This window comes from Falco peregrinus, chromosome 16, assembly GCF_023634155.1.
Source record: "Falco peregrinus isolate bFalPer1 chromosome 16, bFalPer1.pri, whole genome shotgun sequence".
In the NCBI taxonomy this organism is placed as follows: Eukaryota; Metazoa; Chordata; class Aves; order Falconiformes; family Falconidae; genus Falco; species Falco peregrinus.
The window spans coordinates 3,452,943-3,475,056 of record NC_073736.1 but is presented as its reverse complement, the minus strand read 5'-3'; the positions used below and the strand labels follow the sequence as shown (position 1 = coordinate 3,475,056).

The 22,114-nt window shown below is 45.1% G+C and overlaps 1 protein-coding gene across 1 annotated transcript in view; it reads left to right on the top strand.

Annotated features, from left to right (window-relative positions):
- Positions 1-22,114, top strand: part of BLTP3A (bridge-like lipid transfer protein family member 3A) — a 35,438-nt gene that overhangs the window by 4,102 nt on the left and 9,222 nt on the right. Inside the window, exons 2-15 of the mRNA XM_055819632.1 lie at positions 10,314-10,476; positions 12,105-12,143; positions 12,628-12,719; positions 12,931-13,120; positions 13,549-13,689; positions 14,282-14,452; positions 15,550-15,727; positions 16,162-16,248; positions 16,833-16,997; positions 17,475-17,617; positions 18,387-18,528; positions 19,062-19,255; positions 20,008-21,544; positions 21,770-21,970. Coding sequence (XP_055675607.1) covers positions 10,314-10,476; positions 12,105-12,143; positions 12,628-12,719; positions 12,931-13,120; positions 13,549-13,689; positions 14,282-14,452; positions 15,550-15,727; positions 16,162-16,248; positions 16,833-16,997; positions 17,475-17,617; positions 18,387-18,528; positions 19,062-19,255; positions 20,008-21,544; positions 21,770-21,970 — 3,443 coding nt within the window. The remainder of the gene's footprint in view (positions 1-10,313; positions 10,477-12,104; positions 12,144-12,627; positions 12,720-12,930; positions 13,121-13,548; positions 13,690-14,281; positions 14,453-15,549; positions 15,728-16,161; positions 16,249-16,832; positions 16,998-17,474; positions 17,618-18,386; positions 18,529-19,061; positions 19,256-20,007; positions 21,545-21,769; positions 21,971-22,114) is intronic.

Below are 22,114 nucleotides of genomic sequence, written 5' to 3'. Positions count from 1 at the left end.
CTCGAGCAGCCTGTTCCAAAGCTTGATGACCCTTTCAGTGAAGAAATTTTTCCTGATATCCAATCTAAACCTCCCCTGGCACAACCTGAGGCTGTTCCTCTTGCTTGTTACTTGGGAGGAGACACTGACACCCTGCTCCCCCTCACTACAGCCTCTTTTCAGGTAGTTGTAGAGAGTGATAAGGTCTCCCTGAAGCCTTCTTTTCTCCAGGCTAAACACCTCCAGCTCCCTCAGCCGCTCCTCAGCTCCTCAGAGCGCATGCGCTCCAGCTCCGCTGCCCATCTCTGGACATGCTCCAGCCCCTCAATATCCTTCTTGAAGTGAGGGGCCCAAAACTGAACGCAGGATTCAAGGTGTGGTCTCACCAGTGGGGACGATTGCTGCCCTGGTCCTCCTGACCATGAAGTACTTGAGTGCCACTGGGGTTTTTGCTCTGTTTTATTCCCAGTCTATACACGGGATTACCAGATGCATAGAATCTTGGGTGCTGGTTCATGTGTCAGTCAAGAGAGTATCTGCAAGTTGCTGTGGAGTGAGACTGGGAACTGTGGGAGGGATTAAGACTGTTTTTAGGAAGGTTTTCTGTGTAGTCTTATACTGTGCTTTGCTCTTCTGTTGGTTGGTTTGTTTCCTCTCTTCCCTGGTTTTGGAGGTTGCTGAATGATGGGTAACAGTTTGGACAGTACAACCTTTCTAATGAAGGCTGAAGCCAAGTTATCCTTGGTAGGTGCAAGTCTGTGTGGCCAGGTTTATCAGTTGCGCTGTCAGATGTCACTTCTCTGTCCCAATGTCATACGAAGGAAGATGAGGCATGGCAGAAGTTGGCAGAACTGTCTTTCACAGCACAGTATTGGAGCCACCTTTTTGGATAAATCAGATGGGCTTTAGAAACAGAATTTTAAAAAATCCTAGAAAACAAAATGAGTAGCGAGTGTAGGATGTAATACTTTACTTGCAGATGTAGGTCAAGTACACAGCCAGAAACTGTCATGTAACTCCTCATAAATGTAGAACCTTTCCTTTCAGTTCCCCATGGTTTAGGTCATAAATCCCTTTTTCCAGAAGAGATTGCAAATGAAACTCCTCCCCAGTTTCATTTGCAATTGCTCCTAGTCCTTGCAGCAAATAAAACTGCTGCTAGCAGATAAGCGAAGATAACAGGAGAGCCTATAATTATCTTTAGTTTCTTCTACATCAGTTTAGCAGACAGGAACATGTGGGTGTCACAGAGTGTGCTGAGCTAGGAATGCATGGGCTTCTGTGGGCTGTGGTTTCATAATTTGGATGTAAGTATTTCAGAATCCCTTCCTGGCCCTAGAAATGCATTTGGTATTACCCCTTCCATGCAGTTGAGCTGCTTCCATGCCACATGGAAAGAGTTCAGAACTTTCTGACCCAAAACTGCTTTCTGGCATGAGCCCTGCCTGTTCTGTAGTGTTACTGGATTAGCTCTTCAGTTAGCCTTGGAGCTGCTTGTGCCTCTGTGCTCAAAAATGTGATCTCCTTGCCTGCCCTTTATCCTTCCCCACCATTAAAGGCAGGCTCTCAGTCTAAGGACAAAGAAAGGCAATTGCAGCTGATGATCATCCTGCTGTTCCACGGTACTACGCTCTCTGAGGTCAGGGTGGCAGAAGTGAAGTGTGTTATCTGAGAGGACCCAGCCTTCTCCTCAGAAAAGATTGGGACAAGGGGCAGAAGCAGTTCTTCTTCAGCCAAGAAAATGGGATTCAGTCTTTGCTGATCAGGAATCATTGAGATGGGCTCTGTGGCTTGCACAGGACAGAAGGTCAGATCATGTTATCAGATATGCATCATTTGCCCAACACAGAGGTGTGGGGAATTCCTGAAGTCTGAAGAGCACTTTTTTTTTTTTTTTTCCCCCTCAGTGGTCAGATTTCTTGGCTAAATGCTGAAATCTGGAAATCACTATAAGAAAATACAGCCTGAATTCTCTGGTCTGTTTGCTTCTCGCTTGTCCTGAAAAGTTTTGCAGCATCACTGTGTGCTTGAATGCTGAGATGCAGCTGTGCCCTTGCAGTGACAGTCCAAGCAATGGCACGTTCTGTTAGTAAGATATGTTGGAAACCCTGTGATTTAGAAAGATCTACTGTCAGTGTAAGATGTGTGCTTACCACCTAACCCTTTCAGGTTTCTCCCCATTTCCCGTCCTTGATTATGAATTAACTGGAAGCAATTTAAAGAGCATGGTGCGCAGGGAGGAAAGCAAGGAAATCTCATCTGGGAATGACCTAACAAAGCTATAGACTCATGGAGTGATTTAGGCAGAAGGGACCTCTGGAGAACCTTTGCCTGGGACAGAATCTCTCCTAGAATTGAGACCAACATTGCAATTTTGGCTTTAGCTGCTTTAGTACCCTCCTTCAGATCAGGGAAATTTCTACTGCAAAGGATAATTTGCCTAAAAGAGCTGTTGCAGCTATGGGGAATACATGAAACCACAACACTGCTACCAGTTAAAAATTGACATTAAAAGAGTTGTTACTTTTCCATTTGCAAAGCATTCTGTTCCTGCTTTTCAGTGCGTTCTGTTTAGCCAGGTAATAGTTTCTTTGGTGCCCAAGTGCCACAAAGCGCACAAGTTGGAATGCAAAACATGAAGGTTTGAAAAACAAATCTGATAGCCAAAGCCCGAAATAACCCTGTCCTGCAGCCAGCGCTGACAATGGCAGAGAACAGCAGAGAGGAGGGATGTGCTTGTGCGCTCACACCTGCAAGGGGCTTGCACACATGTTGATGTGGCTGAAGAGGAGTAGAGCAACGGAAGTACGTTACAGAGTCTGAGTAACCCAGGTGTTGGTAACCTCCCTGAATTTGTAAGTTTTACACCTTGATCCTCCACGTGGCTGAGAGCGGCAGGACATGTGTCTCAAAAGGTGGGAGGATTTGGGGACACATGGGAGATGCCCACAGTTCCCCCACCGTAGGGTGTGCGGCTGGGTCCGGAGGGCAGTCAGCAGCGTCCTGCTTCGTGGGGCTGTGGGGAAGTTGCTTAATCATTTGGTGTCATAGTTTCCCCCAGTGGTTAAGAAGAGATGATACTAACGAGCCAGTTTGTACGTTGCTCTGAAAATAACCCTGGTGCATAGAAGCGGTTTTGGGAATGGGGTGGAAACAGTTCATGGCAAGAAACTCTGAGGCAATTTATAAGAAAGAAGCTTTGTCAAGTCTCCTTCCCAGCAGTGGCTGCTATTTTGCAGGCCGTCGGGCAAAGCTGAGGTACCGAGCGTTGGACCACTGGTAATAAGTTTACGTTCTTACATGCTGTGTCTAGCAAAGTATTTAAGGCTGGATGCAAACCCTGTAACATGGTAATTTGGAAATTTCTTATTTGCCTAGTACATTTTGATGGCTTTCTTTAATTTTTAAAGTTTTAATATGGAGGAATTCTTGATGGAAAGACAGAACCCCAGGCTATTATGGAGTAAAGTAATAAACAACTACTGCTTCTTTGTTCAAGATGGGTGGGAAAAGAGAATGCGCGTCTAACAGGACGTGGCATTTTCCTTTCACAGATAGTAATCTCTAAACCCAGGATTGTTATGCTGCAGTCTACCAGAAGAACCAAACGGTCGGTTCTAGGAAGCGTGTGTCAGCTGCTGGATGCAAGGTGCTTCCAACCACTTCCACTCGGCTGGAGAGAGAAGCATGTGCCGTTTCAGGAATGCTAAATAGACTCTTGTTGGAGTAAAAATAAATGGCGCTTTGGTAGCTCAGGAGGCCAATGCAGCTGGAAATATCCTTGCATCAGTTGCTGGATTTTGCAGGGCCCTGCTGGCCACGTGGAACCTCTCCACACCCCTGCTACTCTTCAGCCCAAGCAGTGGGTCAGTAAAAGTGGTTATTAAACATGACTCCTCTCCCCTTGTCTTATTTCTCCCAGATTCCTTGAGCCCTTACCTTCTCTGCAGCGGCTCAGTTGAGCCTGAGTTATGTAATAACCTGTTATTATCTGCAGGTTGGAATAAAAAATGCAGATTTGATTGCAGGACAAATAGTTCCTTAAAATCTGGGAAGCGGTGCTTCTGACCAGTGCATTTATTTAGGTGGCTTCCTCATTTTCTTTCACATGTTGTTATTTGCTTGAGGTTTTGTCTTGGGAAATTCCCTGGCAGCTGACGGAGGGTTTGCATTCCAGATTTCAGAGCGTGGGGCAGCTGGCGTTTAAACTTCACTGAGCTTCCAGCTAATGAGCTAGAAATAGCAAAACAGTTCTTCAGTGAGGCAGAGTTCAACCCCTGCCAAAAAGCCGGCCTCTTTTCCTTTCAGATTAGCTTCTGGTTTCAGGTCTCCTAGTACCAAAGTAGTTGACAGTGGGTGTGGTGCAAGAAGTGCATGGAGGCTGGAGCCTTCGCAGTTTTCTAGTATTCAGAATGCTTAGGAGTCATTTGTTTGGGACAAGAAAGTGCTCGCAGGGACCTAAGTGAGGATGCAGACATCAGGGAGGAGTGAGCTGACAGTGCTTTGTGTGATAGTTCAGTCTCATTCCTGATCTGTTTGGAAATGTTGATATTTATTTTTTTTTTTTTTCCACTGCGAGTTGAACTCTGAATTGATTTTACTTTAGCCATGTCGTAGGGCAGTAGATAACTTAGAGCCAAGACAAGTGGTTACTCATGTAATCAAGATGGTTTTTGGCCCATGTGAAACTGTGTTTGGCTTTGTGTGGTTGTGGTCCAGCCTTTTATTCAGTGTAGCTGACGCTTGGAAAAACAGAAAGCTGATAACGTAAAGCCACCAGCGGCATGTGCATACATACATTGGTGCACTTAAATTTACTCTGGTGAGGAGGGAGCCTACCAGGATGGTGCTAAAGGCTGTTACCAGGTTACACTGTAACGTGTACAGAGTTTGTTGGGTAACTTAAGTAGGGCGAAGTCATCAGGCTTATTGCGCTGGGATCTCTTTGTCCACACGGGAAAATATTATTGCCTAGCCGTATATCTGGGGCACGCTAGTGCTGTACGCAGTGGGGAGCTGGAGTAGCGGAGACTATTTTTCATTAGTAAGACATGGTGCTTTCTGTCTTCTAAACAAGTAGTTAGTTTGGTATCGGTCAGATTCCCTTGAATTCTGAATGTTGTTTGATACCAACCAGATTAGTACTAGATACTGTCTAATACTGCGCATAAATTAGTCTCGCCTTCTGCTAATTCAGTGGGTTTCTCTTCCTCATCTGCAACCCTGAATCTCTCAACCCTGAGTAGTACTGTGCATGCTCACCAGACAGATTGTTCCACAGTTATACCAAAAGCTTGAGTAAGTAAAATGTCTTTTCTTCCTGAAAGGGCTTTTACTTCTTCTTCCTATATGTCTTCGAGGCAGCTATTTTCTCCTTGCTTAGAGAAGTTTTGATCACTTGCCCAGTTTTTATTTCCTCCAAAATGTTTTCTCAGTTCATTCGCAGACATTTATCTTGCAGTTCAAGCTTCTGCTGCTGTCTTCCTTGAAAATATATCTGCATTTGGAAGTCACTGACCTTTCCTTCTACCAGTCATGAACCTTTTTTCCAAGTAAATGTGCTCTTTGGCTCCTGAGATAAGACATTTCCACTTATTTTAAAACTTCTTATCACAGTTTTTTGGGTTGTAGAAGACCTTTCCATTGAATAGCCTGTCCAAACCTAAACCGGGCAAGACTCTGGGAAGGATTTTGGGAAAGGAGCAAATCTGCATTGGCCAGAATATAGTGTTTTTCCGTGTCTAATTTCTGTCCTTCTGTCGTAGTTGCTTACATTACAAATTAGAAAAAAAAATGTTCCAAATTAAAGCAGAAAATCTTCATCTCTTCCCTTGCTGTTACTCTTATGAATGCAAGAACCTTGTTTGCAGCCCTTTCCCTGGGGCCCTCGGCACTGCTTGTCTGTTTTCAGCTCGCAGCAGACAGGTTACCCCCTTCCTGGCTTACTTGGGTTTCGAGTATTTTTCCATCTGCTATCTGCAATTGTGGCTGGGATTGCAAGCCAAACAGTTCCTTGCTTCTGCCAATTGATGATGCTTGTCATTAAGGAAAATCAAGGTCACTGGTGTACTGCTAATTAGTTCTTGCATATAATAACCATAGTAACAAAGATATTAATAGAAATGAATGTGTTTAGCTGTAGGTAGTGGTTACATACAATAGGCAGTGATTACTGAATAACTGCAGGAGAAGAAGCTGAGGCAGAAAATCTAGTTTGAGCGTATGAAGGGCTCCTGGACCACGTGGCTGCAAGGTAATAAGATGGATGGATCTGAAGAGAAGTTTTATGATTTCAGACGTCTTCTCCTGGCATTATCTATGTATTTGTTCAGTTGGAGACAGCGTGGCCAGACAGCTACAAATTTGAACATAAATTTATTATTTATGATTCTAGCCTGGCTTCAGGCCAGCAATCAGATTTGGCCAAACTCTCTCTTGCAGTCAGTGAGTTTGTGGCCTCTCAATATGCAAGCTGATGAGTTGGACAGTCATACTTTTAGTATTGACATCATTTTTTTATATATATATATTCAAGCTGATGATTCAGCAAATAGATTGACCCTCCTGTGCCTTCCCCATCTAAAACCTGAAATGAGGCTTCAGAGTAAATCGAATCATGATCTCAGAAACTGACCAAGAAGGCTGAGGGTTTCTGTAAGTAATTAGTAATCATCATTCTTTTAGGCCGAATCCCAAGAAGATCTTGAGGTTTAAATCATCTGGGTGTTGTTAGCTTCTTAGGATGAGACCTTCAGTCTATGAAATTAGGGTGGTGCTGTTAATGACTCTGCTTCTTATGAATGTTGATTGAGAGCCCTAACACTCATGACATCTAAAATGGAAAGAAACAGTGGGAAACAGACCGCAGGGAGAACTCTTCTCCGCAAACCGCTGGGCTAAGACTTAGGCTTGACCTAGCAGTCTTCCCTGGCTACAGCTGCTCCAAGCCTCTAGCTCGTATTTCCCGTTGCCGTGATTGTGAATGCAGCAAGACCTTTTCAGTCACTTGAAGGCTTTCTGTGGATGCTGGTGGCTGTGATGGTCCATCTGGCTATTGTGCAGCAGATCAGCTTCTGGCTGGCAGATGCTTTCAGAGACAAAATGTTGCTCACGGTATTGTTAGTGTGGATGCATGCGTGCTCATGTAAGTGTAACACAGATGCAAAATGCCCTTGTGACTGCAGTGACAATTCCATAAAAGACAGAAAAAGGTTTTCTGGTTTGACTTTTGTCATGGTAATCCTGGCAAGCTCAAAAGGAGTGCTGTCCTTTGAGTTTACTGGCTTAGCTCTACGTGACTTCTGTTGGAGTTGCACAAAAAAAAAAGTGCAAATATCCCACAGTCAGTTTTTCTAATAGCTACCATTTTCATTCACTTTTCTCTAAGCCAGCTATCCATGCTGCCAAAAATGTTACTGTTGATGAGTATGAATGGAGTGAGCCTGCCAACAAACATCTAAAATTGTATGCTCTCACTGCTTTTTCCTTCCCCTGGCAGTGACCAAAGCAGTTCTTTTCAAGAAGTAATGAAGATTTGGCATCTATGAACTCCCGAGTTCACAGGAACACTTCATCTGTTTTCCTCCTGTAAGCCCCATCTAACATGTGTTATGTGTATCAAGATGTCTTAAATGTGAAGATTATTCCATTTTAAGAGCTCAGATTCCTTTACAAGGAGAGTAATTGAGTGGGTGATAGTAATAGGAATTCCTTCAGGAATTTAGACTAGGTGGCTTAGAAGAGAGAATTTGTTTCATTTTTAGGTTTTTGTGTACAAAACTTGTGGCTTTTGTTGTCCCATCATCGGTGGGGGCTGTAACCTCTCGTCTGGGGGTAGAACGGCACATTTTGGTGCATCTAGAATGCCTCGTGAAAAGGATTCCTCTGTAGAGCCTGGTAGTACTCATGGTGGTTCTCTTACCTGTTCGGCGGGATCTCTGCAGCCTTGCCCTGTATATAGTTACAAATAGTTATTTGGTTTTAGCTGGATCATGTTTCATACCACTCTCTCCACCAGTGTCCCGTTTCACAGCTGTAGCGTCCTTTCACCTTGTTACTGTTTTTTATTTTTTTGATACACATACACGCTACATAACAGTAATGCCCTGGTTTAGACATATCCTTATATTTTTCTTCTGCATTACCAGCTGAAAGCAGCTTCCCCATCTAAGCATGCTTAGCCTGGGATGAGGATTTAAGCAGCCAGGGTTTTGATCCTTGCTTTGCAAGTGTGAGAAAGCTGCTCTGTGCCTCAGCCTCTCCCCACCTGTAAGCTGATCACTACCCACAGCAGCCTGTGAACTTAACAGTGCCAAGTGCTTTTTATTGCCTACCTGTTCAGATTGTTTTGTTCTTAGTATCCAGTCCCAAATGGACATGATTACAACAGCTTTCTACACAGCTGGTTCTCTAATACGAGACAAGAATCCTCATGTATTGCCTCTGGAGGTATTTGGTCTAATTTTCAGCAGTGTCTGAGATAGTGGGTGCTCACAAGAGGACTCCAAGTGCAAATCTTACAGTCTGCATATCCCTGCATCTCCCTGCCAGCAGAGCAGCTGCTGTAGCACACTCTGGAATATGTTACTTCTTTGTACAGATGCTGAGAAGCAGTGTTGAACTTGGCGGCCTTCCTGGGTGTGTTCAAACAAGAGGGGCTCTGGTTAAAGGGATTACGAAGTTTAACGTGTATGTGTCAGCCTGAGATGCTGGCAGGTGCGTTATAAACTTTATTCAGCTGTCAGTGTGTACCTTCGGCTCTGGGGAGGGAGGTGACAGCTTGGCACAGCAAACGTCTGACTCAGGCTTCTGTGGCAGCTGGAGACTCTACAGTGGCACGGATCAAGGGAAAAAGCAGTAGTAGGCAGACTCACAGCTGCTGGTGCCACCCTCCTCTTCCAAGAGCTGCTACATCAGTAGCATAGGGTTGACGTCAGTGGCTCTTCGCCATCCGTCAGGCTTTCTCCTAACAAAACGTTCGCTTTGGAGCGGCGTGTTTGCCGCAGAGGCCCTGGGTTGACTGACCAGCAGCTGCTCGGGCAACCTGGGCCAGTTTTGTACCACACTTCGTGCTGCTGCGGTGGCCACATGAGCTGGCAGCCTTGCTCTGGTTCCTCCTCCCTTCCACTCTTTTAGCAATGACTTTTTTCAAGATGCCCTTTGTGCCTTTCACAGAGAAGTAGCCCACGCTGCGGCTGCAGGGAAAGGAGAGAGAATGGCAGCGTGTGACTGACTAAGAGCCTAATCCTGCTTACACTGACAATCGGGTCTTTCTTTCTCTTCCGCTTTCTGGAGCACTGTGCAGAATTAGAATTAGCATTAGCATGGAGGAATGTGTGGTATAAACCTGGCTTCAGTAGTGGGCAAGTTGTTTGATGGGAAGTCTTCAACTTTGAATACTGTGACTGTGGAGGGCAAGCTGCCTTGCTCCCTTGGTGGCCACCCCTTCTTCACAGAAGGGTGGTTTGGTAGGGAGAGGTGTTGCTGACACGTACACAGCCTCTGTGATCTGTTGTCCTCTAAACTCGCTCTTCTGGTTCCTTAGGGGCCACGGTGGTTTTAGTAAAGTCAGAGGTTTTCAGCTCTACGCCAGAATACACTTCCCTTAAGCAACCTTGCTGAATTTTTTTCACCTGTTGCATTTAAATCTTGGGCACGTAAGGGGTCTGAAGGTACTTGGCTGCACACAAGGGAGACAGAAACAACAGAAGCCCTTGGGAGGAGGAATTTAAACCAGAGAGAGCAGCAGCTGCTGGTTGCCGAAAGGAGAGGAGGACAGGAGCTTGGGCTGGTAGCTGGGGAGGGGAGTTAGGTTGCATGCTTGGACCTGCTGACCAGAGAGCAGGCTGAATTGCGAGACTGGTGTTTAAAGAGGCAGACATAAAAGTAATTTATTGGTGTTCTTTTACTTTCCCGTGTCAAAAACTTACAAAAGAATCTAGATAGATAAACTTTTCACTGCTGATATGGCACTTCCAGGGGAAGAGTAAAATTGCTGACCTGTTGCAGTTTGGCTTTAGTTTTCTTTGGTTTTGTCCTAGGGTGATTTTTCTGGCTTCTGGGTTGCCAGTGCTTTAGAAGAACTTTTCAGTTTCTCAGGCTTGAATTTGATTTAAAACAAAAACCACACAAACAAAAAAAGTCCTTCAAATGTCAAAGTGTAAAGATGTCATTTTCTGGAGCAACTAACATGCCCTGGCTTTAAAAATGTCAGAAAGCGTTTAACAAAACAACGAGCAGATTCTTTTACTTAAAATAGCTCTCGTAAAGGCTCCAATAGTCTCAGCAGCTTTGCTGGGAGTTGTTTTTAGAGTCTCCTCTTTCTTCTCTTGTAGGTTTACTAAGAATCTCTCTCCAGACAAAATCAACCTGAGCACGCTGAAAGGGCAGGGGCAGCTGACCAACCTGGAGCTGGATGAAGAGGTGCTGCAGAATGTGCTGGAGCTGCCCACCTGGCTTGCCATCACTCGCGTCTACTGTAACAAGGCATCTATCAGGGTGAGCAGAGGAGCCTGCGCTCGTGTCCCCAGACGCAGCTGAGGCCTTCCAGTGGCAGCTTCTCTTTGTCACTTGGGAATTTGTGATGAAGAATCATCATGTGGGGTGATCCCTGCATCTCAAACCCTGTGCTTTAGGCGTGGGGTTTGCTGTCTGAGTGCTAGGAGACAGACGCAGCAGGTTTCACCAAAGGCTGCCTTTGCCAAGCGTTTGGCCCCTGATGGTGGCCAGCAGCAAATGGTGGAGGATGCTAAGAGAAGCACAGGGAAGGTGTGCTGTGGTCCTTCCTCACCTTCAGGTGGCTTGTTAAGCCAGCAGTGAGGTCTTTTGTATTTAATAGCCACTGTTGAATTTCCAGGAATTGGATCAGATGCTTTCTGGACCTGCTTAACATCCAGAGTGTGCTATGGCAAAGAGTTTCACAGCATCTGCTTTTGCTTGTATGAAGCCTGCGTATACTAGTTTTAGTTGATAACCTCTTGGTACTGTTATTGGAAGAAATAGTGAGCAGTCGTTCCCTGTTCATCACCTCCATATCACTCGGGGTTTTACAGAGCTCTCTGTGTCGTCATTCCCTCCCATTTCCCTGCTATTTTGTTAATGGAGGATGTTTCTATGTCTTCCCTTACCCACACCGACTTTTTTTTTATAATGCTAAAGAAGCAACACAGACCTCCAACAGGCATGGGAAGCAGAGAGAAATGGAGTGCAGTTCTCTGAAAGCCTAATTATGCTGTTGAGGTATTGTAAAAATAAATTGAACTTAAGCCTTAATTGTTGAAAATGCAATTTGTAAGAGATGCGTGAAGAGTGCATGTGAAAAGCTGCACTCTCTGCAGTCAGCCAGGCTTTATGCCCACAGTTACCCATTTACATGCATAGTCACTGAAATTGTGCATGCACTTGCACTTTTGCACACTAAACTCTTTTAGAAATGCTTCCTCCTTGTGGTTTTTAGAGCAAAAAATTTATTTTTTTTCAGTAGATATGAAATGCCAGATTGCTTAATCTCACTTGGTACTAACCATAGTTGTGTTACATGAATACAAAAGTTTTTAGTATCTCGAAGAGACTTGCTGTAAAAGAAATACGGTTCTACTCTGCCAAGTGACAATAAAAATGAGCCTGTCTTACTCATCTGATCCGCTCTGTTTTTAGAGTCAGATCTGCTTAATTTAGTAACAAACACTTGTTCTCCCTCCTACGAGAACTGCTGAATAAGTGTTGCTGTAAGGAAATAAAACGGATCTTTTTGGTTTGTGCATAGTCTTCAAAAGAGTTACCTGACTTCCAGTAACAGCAGCAATTGATTGTAGACTCCCTAAGGCCAAGAACATTCTCCGTAGAGGAATATGAAAAATCGGAATTTGAGCTGCCGAATATCTGTTACTCAGAGTGATATGTGAGAACCAAAAGCTGAGCTAGATTTGTAGGTCTGGTGGCTGGAATGTCTTTTCACTTGTCTGTGTGAGCCCGTTTGACCTGGATACAGTGAGACATGATGGATTGTCACTGCGGTCATTTCTCAGAGGAATGGGGCTCAGACTTTGGGCTCAGATGGTTTCCTGCAATTTCTCAAACTTTTCCATGTGAAGATAACTCTTATAACCTCAACTTTATTGTTTCAGATCCAGTGGACGAAGCTGAAAACACACCCAATCTGCCTGGTAACGTTTCCTCTCTTATTTGTTCCTTTTCTTCCTCACTCTTCTTAATCTCTCCTACTTGAGAAGAATTCTGCAAAGGGAAACTGTGAAATGCTTGCTCAAATTGTCATTTGACCTAAATCCTCTAGGCCCTTAGCAGATAGGGGAAGGGGAGTTCTGAGAATAATCCTCTTTGGTGATGAGTGACCTCCCACGAGACCCGTATTTCGCTGCAGGATGGAGCCTCAGCTCCATGAGCTCTCAGTGAAGCCCAGGGCAACCTTGTGCCTGGTTTTTGTTGTTTGTTTCCCCACCTCCCTTCTGGGGATCCAGATTACCCAACAATCCTGGCACTGCTGATGTGAAAATTTTAACATGTGAGACTTCTGGAGTCAAGAGAGTCCAGAATGTGGTTATCCCTGCCCTAGAGTCTCAGACCTAAGGCTGGTAGGCTGAACTGGAGTTTTGGTCTTCTATTTATTGGTCCTGTGTTCTGCCTTTACAGTACTTGGATAAAGTGGAGGTAGAGATGCGAACATGTGAAGAGCCTCGGCCACCCAACGGACAGTCTCCCATTGCTCTTGCTGCAGGTCAAAGGTCAGACCCTGAGCTCTGTGCTTGCTTTCTGACATGCTACCGGGGTGTGGGTGGCCGTTTTTCTCAGTGGTTAACTATCGGCGTTTCTGCAGTCAGCTTTAAATGGCTCTAATACCTCTTGTAAACTGTGGATTCTCTCTGTATGTAGCCTTGCCTCTGCTGGGACTTCTGTTGTAGCAGGTGATGACTTGGAGGGATCTTCTCTTTGCAGTGAATATGGCTTTGCTGAAAAAGTCGTGGAAGGGATGTTTATTGTCGTCAATTCCATCACCATCAAGATTCACTCCAAGGCCTTTCATGCTTCTTTTGAGCTATGGCAGCTCCAAGGCTACAGTGTCAACCCAAACTGGCAACAGAGCGACTTGAGGCTCACCCGCATTACTGATCCGCAGAGGGGAGAGGTAAGGAGGTGTCTTACGTTGCCTGTCATAATGTGCACAGTGGCACTCGTGCTAACCCCATCCTGTGGGGTAATTGGGCTGATTTCTCATACAGGGAGGGTAGGGAGCTTTGGTGAGCTTGCCTTCTGTTTGCTGGAACAGGGTGACTGAGAGCTGACTTGTGTTCAGGGCTTTCTCTGGGATCCTTTGATCCGAGCGAACGAATCTGGAGAAGCTCTGAATGCCCTTGTGGTTTGTGGGGGGGGTGGAGTGGGGGGGAGTTAGATGTTACCTGGGACATGATTTTGGTTTTGTACCGGGATCGCGGAAGAAAAGTGCGTTGAATGATCTTCTGTGGCCTTGTTTCATTCCACACCTTTTAAACATTTATTATTTCCTTGAAGTTGTTGCAAATCTCGGCATTTTTCAATTTTTCTCCTTCTGGGTAGGTTTTGACGTTCAAAGAGCTCACCTGGCAGACACTTCGGATAGAAGCAGATGCCACTGACAATGGCGATCAGGATCCTGTTACTACTCCTCTGAGACTCATTACCAACCAGGGGAGGATCCAGATTTCTCTCAAGAGAAGGGTGAGAGTTCCCTCCATATTTTGCAGGATATGGTCTCCGTGCCTGGTGCAGTGATGATGCATATTTCCTCCCACGTTCCACAGCAACCATTCTTTTTCCTCACAAATGTTGAGCCCAAGCTGCTGTATCACTCAGTGTTTTCTGTTGGAGACAGCTGTGTTCCTACCAAATGTCAAAGCAGTTTATTTCGCAGGGGAGGATAACATGTACGGAGTAAGTTTTTAAATCCGTTCGAACATCCCAAGGAGAGCTGTCATCTCTTTACTGGGAGATTAAAGCCTGCTAGTCTTATTTTTACCTGTCAATGGAAATGTGATGATAAAAAAAAAATATCTTTTTTTTTCTTTCTTTCCTTTTTTTTTTTTTAAAAAAAAAACAACAAACAAACAGTGAGCATTTGCCTCCTAAAGAGGAGATAGCTTTGACTGCTTTCTCAGAGGAGGTACTATGGACATCCATCAGAGAAGAACTTCTCTCTCAGATGAGTTTCAAAGCAGCATCTCTTGTTTCTGCTACAGCTTCTCTGTGTTATGAAGAATGTATGTATATGGTTGCAAACCTTCAAGTCCCTGACTCTTCCATGCTGTTTCAGACCAAAGATTGCAATGTGGTGGCATCTAAGCTGATGTTTCTCCTTGATGACCTGCTCTGGGTGCTGACAGACTCTCAGCTGAAAGCAATGATGAAATATGCAGAGTCCCTGAGTGAAGCCATGGAGAAGTCTGCCCAGCAGAGGAAAAGCTTAGCGCCAGAGTCTGTACAGGTGAGTGAGTTGTGATTTGGATGTCAGTCCTCCAGGAAAAAAACGATGTGAACGAGACAGTTTCTGTTTGTGTGGCATCTGGCCCTTGCTCACAGAGCATCTCCCTGATGGGAGCTGGTAGGCTTACCTGGTGTCAGGTCAGCACTGCGTGGGTTGTGGGCTGTTGGGTAATGAAGTGACCAAAGGAGTTGGATTCGTTGCCAATGAGCATTAAAGAATGTTCACGTACAGTCACAGGCTAGATTCTGTCTGATGGCAGGGAAGAAGTGCTGTTAAGTTGCGTGGCTTTAAGGAGTTGGCTGGTGCATGGAAAGTTGCAGAGGGTCCCATGAGGATTTGGTTTGGTTATAACCAATAAATATAATCTTTTCTGCCTCTGAGTAAGAATCTGCATAGACCTGGGGAAGGGGAGTGGTATAATAAATTATGACACAAAGCCACTGTGAGCTGTGATGCTCAAGGGAGATCACTGGCATCCAATTTCACTGTTGTTCGGGTTTCTTTTTTTCTTCCTAATATTCTGATGGGAGCTCTTGATTTTTACAACTGTTCTTTGGATCACACGTAGCTTAGCTGTGTATGAGAACCTTAGAACAGCTACTCCTGGCAGTAACCTTGAACTTCCCTTACCACTTTGTTTTCAAAATGCTTTGCTGAGTAATTGTTTGACAGAAGTTGCAGAATAAATACATGAGGCAGAGGACAAAAGATGTTTTCTGAGACAAAGGTGAGGGAAGAGGAGTATCGTGGCTGGTGGTGGAAGCTCTGGGGAAGGAGGAGGGCTATGCACGTAGTGCAGTGAGCTTACATAGAAGGCGTGATCAGGAATACTTAGTTTGTTTTGTCTGGGAGTCTTAAAAGAGTGTTTCAAGGTATGCGAATGGTAGCTTGATTTGGAGGAGGCAGAATCACAAAGGGTTTTGCTTGTGAGAACACAGGAAAGGATCCAGATTTCGGGACTCCCAATTAAATTTCTATAAATTGATGCCTTACAGTCTGGAAGATTGTATGAGTTATTTTTAATTGCATTATAACCTCTCTCTTTTCTTCTTCTTTTCTTTCTATTAGTTCTTACCGAGCTTGTCTCTCTCTAATAGATAACACCACCTGCACCAAGTACCCAGCAGTCCTGGTCTCAGCCGTTTGGAGTCAGCCCCAATGCAAGTAGCATTGGTCAATACTTTGATAAGCATGACATGAAAGAGTCATCATACCACCTCCTCATTTCACACTTGGATCTGCATATCTGCGATGACAGCCACACTCGAGAGTCAGGTAACTGAGAGCAGCATCAGGAGGACACTGCAGGAGGAAAACATTAATACAGTCATCAGTTTTTTGTCTTGGAGGATATTCCTCTTGAAAACAAGAATCTTTCATATTACCGTTTCCCAATGAGACAATGGGCAGTTGTTCAGGCTGATGGAGAGATCAGTTATGTATAGATTCATAGAACGGTTTGGGTTGGAAGAGACCTTAAAGATGATCTAGTCCCACCTCCCTGCCGTGGGCTGTTGGCCTGTTGCATTCAGTTGCTCTTTTCCTTGCTTAGGACAAGATTTTGATACCGTTTTCTAGAAGGTCATACCCTAATACTGGCCGTGGTGACAGTCTATCAGTGGTGGCAATCAAAGCGGTGGTGTTCTGAATTCTCCTGGATCCAGAACCTGGATTGCAGAGCTGATTGTGGTTTTCTTTGTTTTCCACAGGTGCTTTGAAACATGGGATGCTGGGAGGTGCCATGCAGCTGACCTTCAAGAGGATGGCTTTTGACTATTATCCTTTCCACAGGGCAGGTAGGGGAGCATGTGGCCTCCCAGCTTGAGGAGTGGGATAAAAAAAGAATTTGAAGAACAGTGATGCTGTACGGCTTCAGGCAGGACTGGAAGAAAGGCTACACAAAGGGTTTGGGACTTAAAGGCTCACGGGCAGGGTTAATCTGACTTACCTGTTGGCAGATGACTGACAAGGTGCTGGCAGAGCAGAGTACAAAGACAGGAATAAGTTGCTGTCTGTTGTAAGGACATAAAGTCGAAACTCTGGATTTCTTTTCAGTTGCTTAAGCTCTAGATCTGGTTCTTACGTGTGCCTAATCAATTTGGAAGCGTTATAGGATGTAACCCAGGAGAAAATCTGCTTGTGGTTAACGGAAGAATTCTTCCCAACCCTTGAATTTGGAACGCTTGCTGGTAGGACCAGCTCTGTTGTGTGAAAGCCTGCACTTGTCTCACAAGCACTTAGTACGCTGCATATTGCACGCTCCAGATCTGATATCAATAAAGAGGAATGCTGTGCAGGTTTGCATACATATGAAGGGCACAGGAAGGTTGTGTGTATCCAGGAACTCATTTTTAAAACCAGGATTTTTGCTTTCGTGCAGGAGATCCCTGCAAGCATTGGGTGAGGTACAGTGAAGCAATGGAAACACGGGGACAGTGGGCAAAGAAGTTGGTCAGTGAATTTCAAAGCAAGATTGAGAAGCTTTATGAAGAAATGGACCCTGCATTTGCCAAGACTCCACTTTCCCCCTTCAAAAGGAAACCAGGTAATGGTATTTGAGAAAACTCGCTGCGTAAGGCAGGAGATGGTAACAATTTTGCTCCATTTAGCAATACCTCTAGTTACCTTTCCCTGGTTTAGCAGGCTGATTTGTTGTTGCAGAAATCCATAGCGCACTAAAAATCCTAACTGTAATGGTAAAGGAAAGTGGCTATCGTACTGTAATAACATTGCAGCAAGAATGGACAGATGGCAGTGGTCACTTTCCTAACTTATTTACTGAGTTTCTCCCTAAGTGGGGTAAATGAAATGCTGAAAGCCTCTTGCTACAGAGCAGACTTGCCTTTCACAGTGTTCTTCCTTCAAAAGACCTAATTTTTTTTTCCTGCCTAGCTGTGTCCATCTGTTTCTAATATTTGGGCTGTTAATTCTGCTCTGCAACATATGTGTTGGTATTGATGGTGAAGTTTGCTGCAACGTAGATTAGTAAAACCCTGCTGGTTCTGCTTTTCCATCCCCACAGATACTACATTGAGTCCACATAAAAGTCCCTTAGAGAAAGGCCGTGTACCTCCCACAAGTTTGCCACGACTCCGGCACCCTCCCTGGAACAGACTTCGATCCAGCTGTGTGGTAGTTCGAGTAGATGACTTGGATGTTCACCAGGTAGGGATTTGAGCAGTGTCTGGAGATGTTAATGTCATTTTTAAAAAATGAACTTAATCTGATACAATTCAAATAAATCATGCAAATCCTATGTCATCCAAGACAATCAAAACTCTGCACAGAGAGCCCAAATGCCATTATTGTTTTGCATGTAAAACTTTTAAACCAAGTATGAACTGCTGATCATTTTCATGTTCAGAGGAAACTGCGTGCCTAACCACAGAGTTTCTGCACACTGTGTCTGTTCACATCTAAACTTTCATCAAGCATTGGGCAGGCCCAGGGTAAAACATTTCATGCATTTGAGAAGACAGTGAGCTTAGGGGTTTTTGACAGAGGAGGAGTAAGTCCTACCTCATGCTTTCTGACCCAGGACAGATAGCATCACTAGACTGGATCAGGCCCTATATCCATATGCCCTATAACCATTGCAAGAGCATAAGCAGCACCAGATACTGTCATGGACTTACCAACATGCTGTTGGTGTTGAAGAAAGCTACAATAGATTTCAGTTCTGTTTATTCACATCACCTAGTTCTGATTGTCATGGCTCTTACTAGCAGTGACAGGAGACATAAAAAGCTGAATTCCCTCAAAGGAGAGGAGTTGGCAATATCAGCAGGTAGAAAACAGTTTTATTTTTACTTGAAAGCAAAGTATGTTTGATGTGTAAATGAGATGGATTTAATACAGGAGACTGCAGGGTTACTGGGACACTTTGTTTTGCCAAATCTGAATTCTGCACGACTGTGTACTGTTGTGTTTCCAGGTTTCTACAGCTGGTCAGCAAAGTAAGAAACCCTCCACCTTGCTTTCATGTAGTAGAAAAGTCTTCAAACTTCCTGATCAGGTCTCTGCAATCCATATTGAATTCACAGAGTATTACTTCCCAGACAATCAGGACTTTCCAGGTAATACACCAAGGTTAGCACCTTCCTTCATAAGTTTCTTAAAGAATCGGTCAACTCTTAATTCTTTAGGTGTGTTAACCCTGTTACATATTTCCTGGATGTCCATTTTTGTCTAGTTTTCTGATGTTTCCCTTTCCAGTAGTTTCTTGGTTTGTTGTCTGTTGGTTTTTTTGTCTGTGGGGAAAGTGGGATAGAGTTTGCCTGGTGCAAAATATGGAGGCAAAGTTGTGCTGGCAAAATAACGTATCCAGGAATGTATTGAAGGAGTTACTGTCTGCCCAGCACTTACTGACTAGCAGTGGAGTAGGACTTTAGGCTGCTTTGGGTGCTCTGCAGCTGGCTTGATGCAAGCCTGGAACCCCTCCTTTCTCTGGTACGCCACAGTTTCTCCCTTTCATCCAGAGATCTGTCCTCCAGTGGGTGTTGAAGCCCTCTGCATTGGTATTGTCAGCGCAGGTTATACACTGAGCTGCAGACCATCTGAAGTACCTTTTCTGTTATTATTCATCTGTCTTGATTCTGTTTCATTCTAGTTCCATGCCCAAACCTGTATGTACAGCTGAATGGCCTGATGCTTACCCTGGATACAGCAAGCGTGCTCTGGATAAACCTCTTCTGTCTGGATCTTTATCGCAGTTTGGAGCAGTTCAAAGCCATCTACAAGCTGGAGGACTCAGGCAAGCGTGATGAGCATGTTGATGTTCGACTGGATGGCTTTCGGCTGAAGGTACCTTTCATTTCTTTCCTTTCCCAGTCTTCAGTGTTCTCTCCCTCCCTTTTGTGGAAGGAACATGAGACCAGGAAATAGCTGGAGTCCAGAATGAGAAAATGAGAATGAGAAAAATACAAACTCTGCCTGCCCTTAACTTTCTTCTGTCTACCACTTGTGTTAGTTTTGATTGGATCTGTGGGCAGTAAAACAGGTGCTTGAGTTCTAGTCCAGAATAGGCAGGCAAGTCTGTATTTATGAAGATAGTTTCGAGGAGAAATTGATGGTTCAAGTAGTCAAAAGTTGTTTTCTGGTCTTTGGAAACAACTTTGAGTCTCATATCATTCCCAGTGGGCCTACGTCTGCTGTGTTGACGCCCTGTGGCGTGTGTCAGTGACTACCCTTGTTAGCACTTTTGTGAGGGGGCTTAAAGGCCTGAATGTGTAGTAAGTCCTTGCAGAGAAAGATCGAAGCGAAAGTTGTAAGTTGAGCTGCTACATAAGGCCATGGATGGTAAAAGAACCTAAAATAAAATTCAGTTTAAATTCCCTCGCATCTGATTCCTCTTCCCTGATTTGTAAATTTCATTTAATTTTTCAGTTAGGGAGAAATGGAGAGTGTAGTCCAGCTCTTGGGATTTTAGTAGAGACCAAGGCATCTCAATTGTTTATATATCCCACACCTGACCTCCCATATGAACGGCCAGGATAAGCCTCTTGTTAATTTCCCTTCTAACTGCTTTATTTGTAATGTTTTTCTCTTCTGTGTAGCTTAACATCCCTGTGGAGAAGAAAGTCACTGACCATCAAGATCGCCCACAGACACTCTGCATTTGCACGTCGGAGATGACAGCCACCAACACCCGCCACGCTCCCTTCTGCAGCTGTCAGGACCTCCAGAGCCTCTTCCGTAAATTTGCCAGTTCAGAATTCTTCCACTCCAGCTACACTAAGTTCCCAAGGTCTCAGGATAACTTCAGCCTCCTCCACACCCTTTTCTTGCGCCATGCGTATGAGGTGGATGATAGGCCTCGGAAGCAGCCAGGCTTTCCCCAGCTACTACATAAAACCTCTGCCTCTGAAGATCTGTGGTCTGTGAATTTCACTGAGCTTTCCCTGGACTTTGAGGGGGCTGAAAGCTCAAAGGGCAGAGCCCTTAGCTTTATTGACCCTTTTCCCCTTTCCATTTGGGCCTGCCTTCCCAAGAGATGGGGGCAAGCGCAGATATCTAAACGACAGGAGTTGGCCACCTCTGAGTTGAAAATCAAGCCTTCTGCCAGCTTTAGCAATCACTCCAAGAATGAGAGCCTTTCCAGAGAACATGGGGTTTGCCAAAGATCAAAGACTGACCAGGATCTGAAGAACATTTACAAGGTCCCAGAGACAATGGATGTCTTGAGAGAATCTGACCATGAAACTGATGATGGAGTAGATACTAAAGAGCTGGAAGCTTCTGCTGATATCCATGTGCTTATGTCCTCATCTGTTCACGTCAAAGTTCGGCTCAACCACTACCAATACTTGGTGCTGCTCAGAATGAAAGAAGTTCTGCAAACGCTACAGGAGCAGTTGGCCCAAGATACCCAGGAAGTGACTGGGTCTCCTTTAGATCCCATGTCCGTGTGTGTAGGAGTTACGTTCCATAGTGCTGAAGTGGCCCTGCTCATGAACCCTGCACCAGGGTCTGTCTTGGAACGCAGATCCCTCAACTCGGACACAACAAGCCTGATTGATTCTGAGCTCTCACCTTCAGACAGCAAGGAGGGGCTGGCAGCTGAAGAGAAGGAGCTGCAATCAGAGACCGGTTTAGAGAAGGGAGCGTGCAGTGCCTCAGAGGTCCCAGAGGACAGCGGGATTGAAAATACAGGTACCAGCGTACCACTGGAGAGATTCCCAAGGTCTGCAAGTGGTGGAGCTCTGAGTACAGCTCCACCTGATAAGAGTGTAGAGGAGAAAGGTTTGATAGAAGAAGCACATGAAGCTGTGGAAGCCCTGGTTGCAGAAAGGCCAGCAGAGGCCAGCAGCCACCCTCAGAGCCCTCCTGCTCTCCCTTCTAGCCCAACCTCAGACACGCAGCCCGCGGGGAGAGGAAACATCGCTCTCAATGGCCAGGCAGAACTCATCCCTTTGAAGAACATAGAGGTGGAGTTGTCTAGTGCACTGTACATCACAAAGGATGCCACAAAGGAAGCGCTGCATGTGACTATGGACCTCACCAAAGAAGCCATGTCTATAACAAAAGATGCTCTGAGCCTGAGCCGGGAGAAGATGACCTCCACCATGCAGAAGATGCTCTCTCTCCCCCCCAGCCAAGTGAGTGGACCATCCTCCTGTGCTTCCCTGGGCTGCAGGGAGGAAGCGTAGGTCGACTGTTCCCTTTCTTTCCATATCATTCAGATTAGAGATAGATCTCCATCTCATGGGGCTGGTCTAAGTATACCAAGGTCTGACTTGCAAGTGTTCAGAGTCCAGCCCGATATCTGTACAATCTGGAGGCTAAGCTGTGTGCCTTTATCACTGGTTTTGTTTTTTGGTAGGGATTCTGTGCCCAAAGTAGAAGAGGGAGCAGTGACTCCAAGCGGGGGTAGCAGCAGCCGAATGCGTTTCTTCTCCATGAAGAGGACAGCATCCCAGCATTCCTTCGACACTACGTCTGTGGACGGGAGCGGCCCTGAGGATGGGCTCTCTGTGGACAGCGATGGCAGCGATGGCTTTGTGATGCTCACAGACTCTGGTAACGAGCGCTTGGCTTTCTCCTCTCTCCCACTCTTATTTGATGTAGCTTTTCTGCTATGGGCAACTGAGTCACACTGTGTTTGTACAGAATTCACTTGTGTCACTCCTTCTTTTTGAAGGTCATGAGTAGTTCACCCGCTAT